This window comes from Delphinus delphis, chromosome X (genome assembly GCF_949987515.2).
Source record: "Delphinus delphis chromosome X, mDelDel1.2, whole genome shotgun sequence".
Lineage (NCBI taxonomy): Eukaryota > Metazoa > Chordata > Mammalia > Artiodactyla > Delphinidae > Delphinus > Delphinus delphis.
Window position 1 is genome coordinate 36183487 of NC_082704.1, and position 12124 is coordinate 36195610.

The window sequence follows — 12124 nt, forward strand, 5'->3', positions numbered from 1 at the left end:
GGCATTAGCATCATTCCCGAGGAACCTATTCCATCTGCTCTAGACGCTTCGGTAAGCGGCTTTCCATCAGTTGCCCCACGAGCATGATAGCGTGTTCCCCAGAGCGTGACAAGCACCTGGATCCAGTCAGCAAGATGATTTGAATTTCCTTTCACCGAGGCTCACTAGGGTAAACTAGCCTGGGGCACAGTCTTAGGGGGACCACTTGTGCCCCACTGGAGAGGAGCGTTGCTATAGTGAAGGCCCTGGCAGGGAGGGGGGACGTCTGGGCTAGGGGATTGAGGGAATATGGGTAAGAGCAATGAAACAGGGCAGGGGTCGGCAAACTCTGACCCACAGGCCAAATCCAGCCCTCTGCCAGTTTTTGTCCAGCTCACGGACTAAGAATGGTTTTATACACTTTTAAATGCTTGGAAAAAATTCAAAAGAACCGTATTTTGTGACATGTGAAAATCACATGAAATTCACATTTCAGTGTCCCATAAACAAAGAGATATTGGAACACAGCCAGGCCCATGTGTCTATGCGTTGTCGACGGCTGCTTTCATGCTGCAAAGGCAGGGCTGAGTAGTTGCGACAGGGACTTTCATGGCCTGCCGGCCAGGCCTAAACTATTCACTTATCTGGCCCTTTATAAAAAAAGCTTGCTAACCTCTGAAATTGAGAAAAGGGGGCACAAAAGAGCCTAGAGGGATACTGTTAACAAATATAGCCTCCTACTTTACATTTTATCTTTTCTTTTTGTCCGCATCGCGAGGCTTGCGGGATCTTAATTCCCCAACCAGGGATCGAACCCAGGCCCTGGGCAGTAACAGCGTGGAGTCCTAGTCACTGGACCGCCGGGGAATTCCTGAAATTTTTTATTTTATTTTTTTGCCTCCTACTTTCACCATTTTACCAGAGGCGGGACCAGAGCACCACGGGAGGGAAGAGGGAGAAGAAGGAGGAAGAGGACAGAGCATGCCACCTGAAAGATCTAATGGAGTCTCTCCTGTCCCCCCAGCCAAGGACAAGCGCCCCCGAAGGGTTCCCTCCCCCTCGCTGCCCTCACTGACCAGGCCCACAGTGTTGAACAAAACGCCCGTGAACGTCGGAAGTTCATTCAGAATTCGAAGATACTGGAGTTTGGCCTGAATTGCAGAGCCCTGTGGAAACAACCGACTCAGAAATATGAGAAACTTGAGGTGCACAGGAAAAGCAAACCCATGTCCGCAGGAAGGAGGGTCAACAGCTTAGGACAGGCACTAGTCAGACCAGTCAGAAAGCCCCACTGTGGGACGCTCGGGAGAACCACAGGAAGGTTCCAGTTTGGACAGCTCTTGCCAGACTCTAGCATCCCATCTCCCTTCCTAAACCCTCCTCCTATCCCCCGATCTTCATTCCTGAAGAATCCAGCTTACTCATTTTGTTCCTCGGTTAATTTCGACGCCTTTCCCCAACTCCAACACCCCACGACATCTATACCTCTCTCCTGAGATCCCTGATGGCCACTAGGTACTGGCCCTCCCCAACTGGGGGTCACACTCAGTACCTTTATCCTGAGCACCTCTAAGTCCCGAGCCTGCTCTTCCTCTGGCAGAAAAGTCTCCATCAGTGGTACCCGCATCCCCCGGGCACTTGAGCCAGAAACCTGTGAGTCACACTGGACTCTTCCCTCAGCCTCTCACCTGAGGGCCACCAGTCACCAGATCATCTTGATTCTACCTCCTAAGTCCCTCTCCACCCTACCCATCCCTCTTCTCTAGCCCCGTGGTCATTGCCTGGATGTCCTCCACTTGCATCACGGTGGCAGCCGGGTTACGTTCAGTACTAACACTCCTTTCCCTCCATCCCTCCACATTTTCAGTTAGAGGGAACAGCCTAAAACATAATCACACCACTGGCCGCTTAAAGCCCTCAGTGGCTCCATGCTGCCTACAGGGTGAAGGATGACCCCTTTCCACGGCACACGAGGCCCTCCGTGAACAGGTTCCTGCCAACCTCTTTGGCCTCCTCTCTTGCCCGCACCCCACTCAGGCAGCTTCCTTGAACCCTCCGCACTGGTTTCTGCTGATCTCTTTGGATCTCCCTGCCTGGGAAAGTCTTCCTCCCCGCAACTCATCTAGACAAACTTCTATCTGTCCTTTAAGACCCAACTCTGGCATCAAATGCACCGACTCCTGGCCTTTTCCATCTCCTCCAGGCTGGGCTGGCTGCTGTTCCTCCGCGCTTCCAGGGCACCTGCACTGGTCGCACTGTGTTGTGACTGCCTCTTGTTTCCCCACCAGCCCGTGCCTGACTTGAGGGCAGAGACCGGGCCTTCTTCATCTTTGTATCTCCGGCCCAAGCACTGGGGGTGGGGGGCGCTCAGAAAAAGTGTTTGCTGAGGAGATGGTTGGGAGCCCTGAAGCTCTCAGCTGGGAAGAAAACAATCTGATTAAATATGCACAGCAAAGTAGGAATGGCTTAACTCTTGGGGGAAATCTGCGTCTTAAAAGAGAAGCTAGTTGGTAATGCAGGGAATCTGGCATGGGTGGAATATAAGGGGGCAACTGTGTCCAGTGTCTCCATCTGCATGTGGATTCTGGTGCCCCTCACCACCCGCCTGCCTCCTAGGCAAGCAGACTGAGCCTTGCAAGCCTGAGAAGGGCCTGCGGGGCTGGGAAGGCAGGGAGCGGGAAAGCGCGGGAGAGCACAGCAGTGACCTGAGTCCTCCACCCGCCACCCGGCGACCCATTCTCCAGGTCAGGCCTTGCCCCATGGGGCTGGGCTTTTATCTCCCAGAATTCCCTGTACCAGGGCTGATGAATTAGAAAGCTGATGAGGGACAGAGCAGTTGTTTCCACGGGAAACATGTCTCCCCAGGGTCCAGTGCTGTCCACACCACAAGTGCTTCATCAGCACTGACTAAATGGGTGGAACGACCCAAGAATATTCTCCTCCTGCACCTTTGTCCCTTTGCTTTGAGGACCCTGGGCTCTCTCAGTTACTTGCCACTGAGCAGTCTCTGGGGGTGTCTCAGGCTTGGGGAAAACCCCTCTCCACAATCATGCCCCATATCTGGCCAAGCTAGATGTGTATCCAAGTCAAAAACAGTGGGGAGGGTTCCCCAGAAGACCACACCTGCTGGGAAACCACACAGGAGTCCCCCATGGCCACTAGTGCCCGAGCAGGGTGCCCGGTGGCCTACTCTGGATACCTTGGTGCTGCTGGAAGGATGTGTTTGGTGCGCCTTCAGCTGCTGAGAGAGAGATTTCCGGAGGTTCTTCTCTTTGATGCCCTGTAGGAGGGAGGGGGGAAGAAAGGGTTCCAGGCCCCACTCCTTCCTAAAAGCAGAAGAAAAGTAAGAAATTAGAGAGACAAGGTGAGACAGAGAAAGCAAAATGGTAAGACAGAAACTAGCTGAAATCTGAGACAGAGATGGAGGAATGGAGATTAGGAGAGAGAGACAGAGAGGGGCTGGAGGCAGGCGAGTAACATTGGCCACAGTTCTCTAGTAGAAGCTGTAGCCCAAGGGCATCCTGGTCTAGGTGTGAGGAATTCCAATTCTCACTCCCATCCCAGGCCCACATTCCTAAAACGCAGAGCACAGCTCAACCACTGCACCTTCTCCCTACACAGCTATTTGCCCCCATCCGGAAGGGCCCTGGCGCAACTCACTCCACATTCTTGAGTGAGATCTTCTGACTAGGTCGAGTAGCTGAGACAGTGATATAGATGTGGAGGGCAGCAAGGCCCAAAAGCATCTCTGGCTTGGAGTCCATTCCAAAGCGTTCTCGGATGACATCGTTCCGACTCTGTGAGAGAGGGCAGTCCAAACCCGTCAGTTAAAGGAGACGTTCCCTCCCCACCCCCCACCCCACCCCACCCCACGGACTCCCTTATATCCTAGAAAAAACTCATGGTGTAAGTAAGCATCCTAGATCAAGCGGAAGAGGAAGATTCTGCCCTTGGGGAAGAGGTAACAGAGGAACCTCAGGTCTCAGAGACACTATTTGCTTCATTCAGCGGATACTGGACAGCCCCCTTCTCAGTGACTGGTACACACAATGGCAAGGCACAAATGGTCAGAACATCTAGGGCGCTGCAAAAGTGAGACATGGCAACACTCCCTTTCTTTCCTCCTGTTACAAGAGACCTTTCTGCCTTTTCTCTGGGGCCTATACTCACCGCCCCCCAGCCCCAGCCATCGGAGGCTCCTCTACCAGCTCAGATGGGAACAAAGGAAGAGAGACACTGGGAGGGATTCTCTACAGGTCTCTGGCCCAGAAGCCCACAGTGAGAGATGGATTGCAGGGATGGGGCAGATATTCTTTCCTTGGGGTCTGCAGATCAAAGCAGTGATGAGTCAGTCTTCCCTATGCTATCCTAAAAAGGGTCTCCTGGAACTACTGGCCAAAGGTATGACAACCCCTAAACCCTGAAGGTCAGAATCCCAGCTATCAAGGATTCAGCCTTGGTTAGACCAGTTGCCCATTGTGCTGAGGTGAAACCAGGATGAGCTAAGAGACTAGAGAGCCACAGTGGTATCACTACAGCATAGGAGAGAGTGTAAAAGGAATACTCCATCAGTGATCATCTATGCAGAAAATCCAATGGAATCTACAAAAAAAAAAAACTACTAGAACTAATGAGTTAGCAAGGTTGCAGGATATAAGATCAATATACAAAACCAACTGTATTTCTACATGCTTGCAACAATCAGAAATTAAAGTTAAAATCGAAACCATTTACAATAGCATCAAAAAACGAAATAATTAAGGATAAATCTGTCAAAACATGTGAAAGACCTGTACATTGAAAAGTAGAAAACACTACTGAGAAAAATTAGAGAAGCCCTAAATAGATATATATTGTGTTCATGGGTTGGAAGACTCAAACCAATGTATAGATTCAACACAATCTCAATCAGAATCACGGCAGGTTTTTGGTAGAAATTAACAAACTAATTCTAAAATTCACATAGAAATGCAAAGGACCTAGAATGGCCAAAACAACTTTGAAAAAGAACAAAGTTGGAGAACAGACACTACCTGATTTTAAGACTTAATATAAAGCTACAGTAATCAAACGAGTGTGATGTTGGCATAAAGATAGACACATAGATCAATGGAATAGAATGGAGAGTTCAGTAATGACCCACACATATACAGGCAACTGATTTTTCACAAAGGCACAAAGGCAACTACATGGAGAAAGGATGGTCTTTTCAATCAATGGTGCTGGAACAATTGGATATCCATATGGAAAAAAGAAGAACTTTGGTCAATACTCTGTACCACATATAAAAGTTAACTCAAAATGGACCACAGACTTAAATGTAGAACCTAAAGTGATAACACTTCTAGAAAAAACTAAGAGCAAAATCTTTGTGACCTTGGATTAGGCAAAGACTTCTTAGATATGACATCAGAAGCACAAGCCATAAAAGAACAAATTGACAAACTGGACTTCATCAGAATTCAGACTTCTGCTCTGCGAAAGACACTCTTTGGAGACTGAAAAGACAAGTTAGAGACTGGGAGAAAATAACTGCAAATAACATACAAATGACTTGTATCCAGAATACACAAATAACTCTCAAAACTCCATAATAAGTAAACAAACAACCCCAATTTAAAAAGTGGGCAAAAGAGTTGAATAGACACGTCACCAAAAAAGCTGTATGATGACAAGGAGGCACACGAAAAGGTGTTCAACATCATTAGTCATGAGGGAAATGCAAATGAAAACCAGAATGAGATACCCCTGCATGCTATTAGAATGACGGAAACTTCAAAAATACTGCTAACACCAAGTGCTGGTGAGGATGTGGAGAAACTGGGACTCTAACACACGGCTGGCGCTTACATAAAATGGTACAGCCACCTTGGAAAACAGCACTGGAGTTTCTTCAAGAAATTAAAGAAAGATAGATCTACCGTATGAATCAAGCCATTCCATTCTTAGGTATTTACCCAAGAGAAAAGAAAGCATATGTCATACAAAGACTTGTACGTGAATGTTCATGGAAGTTTTATTTGTAGTAGCCAAAACATGGAGACAACCCAAATGTCCATCAGCAGGTGAACTGTAAACAAATTTTTATACATCCATACGACAGAACACTACTCAACGATGAAAAGGAATGAACTACTGATACACACGACAACATGGGTGGACCTCAAAACCATTATGCTGAGTGAAAGAAGTGAGATCAAAATAAGTGTTCACACCGTATGATTTCATTTGTATAAAACTGTAGAAAACGCAAAGTAATCTGCAGTGACAGAAAGCAGGTCGGTGGCCGCCTGGAGATGGGAGTATGAATTACAAAGGAGCCTGGGGAGGCTTTTGGGGGTGTTGGATGTGTTTAATATCTTGAGTGCGGTGATGGTTTCGTGGATATAAACATATGTCAAAACTTATCACACTGCCATTTTAAATACGTGCAGTTTGCCGTGCGTCAATTAGACCTCACTAAAGCTGTTCAGTATAGAAAAGGAATACAGCTGAACACATCATCACAGAGGGGAGAGAGAGGGTGGACAAGGTCCTGTCACCAAATTCCAAACTATCTGAACTAAACATCCATCTCTGCACCCAGCAAACATCCACTCATCTTTCAAGGCTAACAGCACGCATGCATCACTTCCTCTGTGAAGCCTGCATCGTGCCCCTTCCAGGGAGAGTTGGCAAATTGCTTCCTGAGTGCCCCTACTGACATTGTACCCTGCCATCCTCATGGTGCGTGCCTGTCACACTGCCTTTATTTGTGCACATATCTGCCTGTGAGCTCTAGCGATCTAGGATAGTTCTTTGACCACCTTGATTGTCAGCACCTAGCACAGGGCCTGGCCCAGAGGAAGTGCTCAGCAAACGTTTCTGGATGAACTGAACTGGGAACCATCTCCTTAGTGGAGCTCGGGATTGGGGATTGGGACCTCCTGTTACTCAAATGCACTTGTTAAACCGGGGTATGCTGTGACGATGCCAGAGTTACTGGGGTTGCTTCCTCCTGAAAACTGATAAGATCTGTCTAGACAAACAGACAAGACTTGGAGCCAGAGCCAGCTCAGGCTGCCAGGCCAACCAACTTGACCATGGCCTACGGCGGTAGCAGAAAATAAGAGAGCCTTCAGAGCTACCTGAAGGTTGGAAAAACTTACATAGCGACTTCATTGTGATGGCAGAACAGCCTGCCAGCTTGTTTGTCCATTGGTCTGTCTGTCTGTGTATCCCCAAGCCAGACTCTACCTGGATGTAGAGGTACTCGAAAGCAGCAGGATCCCGACGCAGCAGCTCCACCGGGTCTTTGGGAAAGAAACTTATCCGGAAGAGGCATTTCATTCCATGATAGTGTGTCCGCTGCACTACCTGAATCCCAGGGGTGAGAGGTGGGAGGAAAAGAGAGCTGGGATCAGTGGCTGGGTGCCAGGAGTCAGCTCGGCGGCTCTTCAAGGCAGGGCCTGGCTGATCCCAATTACCACTGGGGAAAGTGATGAGGAGCTAAGTCTTTTCTGCCCTTCTGACCCAAAGTGACTAGAATTTTCGAACCACTTATCCACGACTTGGCCTTTATCAACAACCTAAGGCCCAGGACATGAGGTAGGAAGCAAGGGCTCCTGGCAACTTCTCTGACTCTTCTTGCTGCGGGGCTAATGCCTTTGCCTTGCAGAGGGGCTCAGCCTCAAGCAAAGGAAGTTGCTTATGAGAAAGCAAATCAAAGACTTAAAATCCCATTTGGAGGTGTAGCTGAAACAAGCTGGCAATATACCAGTAACTGCTGAAGCTGGGATAGGTAATGAGGGTTCATTATCCAATTCCTTCTACTTTGGTGTATATTTGAGATTTTTTTGTAATAAAAATGCTTAAAAATCCCATTTGGAACAAGAGACCAGTTGGATCCACAAGGCCCCTTGAGGGGTGGGGAGGCGCTTAGGCATCCCTCCAGGCAGGACACCCACCTTTCCTTCACAGGTGGGAACCTGTGAGTCTCTGAAGTGCATCTGGCTGAGAGCTAAACTTGAAGAATTCTTCTTTCCTAAATCCTTTCATTTTTGCGTGTCTGATTTCAGCTTTTGTTTCGCTTCCTTCAGACATTTCTTCCCAGCCGTCTCTCTCCAACTCCTTCCCTCCCTCCCTGGGAACATATTTTTTTTGAAGCAACTGAGAAATTATTTATTTATTTGGCCGCGGCACGCGGCATGTGGGATCTTAGTTCCCTGACCGGGGATTGAACCCCCGTCCCCTGTATTGGAGGCGCGGAGTCTCAACGACTGGACCACCAGGGAAGGAAGTCTCCACTCCCTGGGAACACTGATTGGCCCTGGTTGCCTCTCTTGCTCTCCATGGTGCATCACCACTGGTAAAATACTATCGAGCAATCCTGGATTTCCTTGGCCTTTTTCCAGAGGCTGGGAAGATAAGACACTTTCTCCTACTCTACGTTGGAACTTGACACGGGTGACATGCTGTCTATGCTTGGTCGCACCCAGCCCGTTCCCAGCCCACATGTGTCGTAGCCTCAGAGGTCTCACTAGACTCCACTCGCTCATCCTTCCATATTACAGCCTTCACCCTGAAGGTAAAGTTTCCCCTCGCAGGAGGAAAAGTCTAGCAGGACCTCCAGGAGACAGTGGAGTTGACACTGCTCAATTCAGTCTTGCACGCGGTAAATCACCACCCCATGCTTTCCCCACTAGTGACCACCAAGACTAACAACTGTCATGCCTTTCTTAGGTCACAAGAGACATTTTACAGAGTTTTTTTTTGGCTGTGCTGTGTGGCTTGTGGGATCTTAGTCCCCTGACCAGGGATTGAACCCGGGCCCTTGGCAGTGAAAGCACAGAGTCCTAACCACTGGACATCCAGGGAATTCCCAAGAGACATTTGAAAAGGCCTCTGTGGGTGGGTCATAAAGATCTTGATTGAGAATTGGGACTTCTGGGAGCTGGCTGAGCATATCATGATGAATTTTCCAGAAGGAGAGTACCTGGTGGCCTCTTCTCTACTAAAGGCCATATGCAAAGCTATCAGGCCAGGACAAAGGAGTTACTTACATAAGCCAGGGGCTGCTTGTCCTGGAGAAGCAGGAACTTGTGGTTCTGTTCTGGCCCGGCATATTCAAGGACAAGGGCAAAGTGCTCAATGTACCTCAGGGAAAGCCGGTCCTGTAATGTCACCATGACATCCTGTGGAAGACAAAAGAGCCTTGAGAGAGAGATCCCTTCCAGCTCTAAGATACTCTAAGCAGGACAGGACCCAAAACGGGAGACGGGGACTGAACATCCAGAAAGATAGTCCTGGGGGGAAGGCTGAGGCTGGGAAAGTGGGCCAGACAGAGACACTGGCCTTTATGGTAGCCCAGGCATGGTGCTCCAGGATGAGGAGAATGACCCAGGAGTGCTGTTCAGAGGCCTGGGCCCTGGGGAACACCACAGGTGCAGGGGGTGGAGGGAGGTGTTTCTGAACTTGGCCGGGCCAGGCATATGGCAAAAGAAGGTCATGGCCCTTCCTCCCCCTCTCTCTCCTTTCATTCAACAAATTGTCTCCTGAGTGTGTCCTAAGTGCCAGGCACTGTGTTGGTTCTTCCCTCAGCTTCTCACATGAGTCAGAATGTTCACTCTGGTTTGTCCGGCAACTTAGGAATTAACAAAAGCCAAAGCCACAATTACATGATTAAAAAGTAGATGATTTCTGGATTCATAACCTAAATTGAATGACTGGAGTTACTGGCAAAATGTTCATCTTTGATTTAGCTGGCTTTGAGAGACGATCAATTTAGCAACTTGAAAAATGCATCCACGCAGAGGAACAATGTCATGTGTTTTATGTACAGTCATGAATTTGACTACTTCTGCACTCTGTTCCGCTGCCCTACTCTTGATATTAGGGTGTCTGGAAGCAGATCCATGGGGGCTGCCCACATGTCAGTTTTGAGACTTCTACCATCTATTTGCTGTGGCTTCAGCATACACTGGCCTCCAGCGTGTGTGTTCGTAGAATCGGCATCGCTCAGCCCCCGAAGGCCGGAAAGAAGCAGGCTTGGGAATGCGAAGCTCCCTTCCAGCCAGGGTTGCCAAACAAGCCCCTCAGCGAACATTGACAGCTGTTTAGCTATTCAAATGTTAGGCTGGAAATTGGTGGGTACTTGAGAATATCTCTCTGTATTATCCAAGTAGTCACAGAGGCGCCAGTGTTGCTGAAGTGCTGGCAGGGAGAGATGAGATTTTCTCTGCAGTTCGGCTGCTTTGGGACTGTGGACGGCCAAGCTGGTGATTGCCAACCGGTGTTACAAGTCTAACAGCTCCCATGCCAGGCTGTCAATTCACCCAGGTACCTCTCTGGGACAAGCGGCCTGGCAGCCTGTCCAAGTTCCAATGAACAGCCAGTGCACCCTCCCTGAAGTCATGGTAAGGTCACAAGCCAGGGGACGCTGCTGTCCTGGAAGGCTGGGGCTACCTGGAAGCACTAACGGCGGTGACATTGTGAGGTGGGAGGACGCTCAGAGGAGCCTCCACGGGGAAAGAGAGGAGTAAATGCTCCAGTGTGGAGACAGATCGACAACGGACATACCGGTCCATGATTTAACACAAAGGAGGATTCTGACACAGAGAGATACCCGCATCTGGAGGAGGGGAACTTGGACACCCCTGGGTGGCCTAGTTTCAATGTCCCTCCCATAGACGGAAACCTTCGATAGTCAAGAGACCATTCTGCGGCACCCTAAGGAGTGTGTTTTGGTCCTAAGTCCCCTGGGGGACCCACCCAGGCCTAAGCCTTCCTAAGAAACTCTCGGTTCAATCAACACGGGTTAGGCCCAGGCTTTTGCAACTCGGGCGCTACTGGCACTTTGGACAGGACAATTCATCATTCGGGGACTGTCCCATTCCTTGCAGGACATCTAGCATCTCTGACCCCAAGATGCCAAATGCCAGTAGCATGCCAAACCATGGGGATGACCCCAAATACCCTCAGACATTCCTAAAAACTACCTGGGAGGGGACAGTGCCAACCCTGGCTGAGAACCGCTGGCAAAGCCAATTCTGAACACCTGATAACTCCTCTTAGGGAAAGTTTCCTGGCCCAGGGCTTGCTTTATTTATAGGGTTGTCTTAGCCCCAGCAGGGGCACCTCAGGACATTCGTGGGCCAAGGTGGGTTTTCTGGGCAGGCAGCACTGATTGCATGGAAACATTCATTCTGGGGATGGCATTCTCTTTCTGGAGAGAATCCAGAAGAAGCAGGAGCAGATATTTCTATCCCAGAGCAGAGCTGAACCTGAGGGTTAATAGTACATCGCCTCTCCTCCTCAGGACTAAGGGAATAACTACAACTTCTAGATGCCTGGCTGAGCCGTTAAGAATCAGAGCTCATTAATTGCTCTTCCTGGGAAAGGAATAGCCAAAGGGACTGTTGGTGGACTTTTCAAATCTTGGTTCAGTGCTTAAGAGCTGGCTGGTATTTAAAAAGCAAGCCATGGCTAAGCTAATCTCCTGAGAGATGGTTTGTTGATTTCTGTGTGTAAACTTGCGTAGGTGTTATCGTATCCATTTAAATCACTTTTGCTTTATAAATGGTTTAATGATCTTCATACTCCTTAGCTCCTAAGCACTCCTTGAAGGACGCAGTGTAACATGGACACGAAACAGTTAGCAGATGTGTGCACACATGCATGCATACACACATGCATGCACGTGTACATGCGTGCACGCACGCACACACATACACACAAACAGTCACTAGCACACAGTCGGGCATTCAACTTTCCCTCACCACAGTCATCCGAGGACTGTATGTTTTTGCAACAGGGTGCTCCCAGAAGCAGGAGTTCAAAGACCAAGACCACCTTGCTCTGGTAGCAAGCGGCTTGGTGCAGACTCAGAGGAGCCCAAGGACCAGCAGTGGTGTGTGCTCCAGAGGAGAGCACCTCCTAAGAGAGGACAACACCAATCCGGGAGAGGAGACCCTGTGGGTACCTTAACAGTGGTCCGGCCATCAAACGTGAACGACTTGATCTGCCCATTTTCTAAGAAAACCTTCAGGACATTGGGGATGAGGAGAAGAGCTTCTTTCTTCATCATCTTCTGTGAACAGGCAGGGAAAGGACAAGGAGGGGGACTCATTTAGAAGGAGGAGGGAAGCCAGAGGAGGGGCGTGGAAAG

At 49.1% G+C, this 12124-nt stretch overlaps 1 protein-coding gene across 2 annotated transcripts in view; it reads right to left on the reverse strand.

The window, feature by feature from the left end:
- FRMPD3 (FERM and PDZ domain containing 3) overlaps positions 1-12124 on the reverse strand; it is a 63146-nt gene that overhangs the window by 32358 nt on the left and 18664 nt on the right. For both annotated transcript variants that reach the window (XM_060003036.1, XM_060003037.1), the window contains 6 exons: positions 11939-12046; positions 9021-9152; positions 7216-7335; positions 3640-3776; positions 3179-3305; positions 1056-1145 (listed from right to left, as the gene is read on the reverse strand). In XM_060003036.1, coding sequence (XP_059859019.1) covers positions 1056-1145; positions 3179-3305; positions 3640-3776; positions 7216-7335; positions 9021-9152; positions 11939-12043 — 711 coding nt within the window. In that variant the 5' untranslated portion in view covers positions 12044-12046. The remainder of the gene's footprint in view (positions 1-1055; positions 1146-3178; positions 3306-3639; positions 3777-7215; positions 7336-9020; positions 9153-11938; positions 12047-12124) is intronic.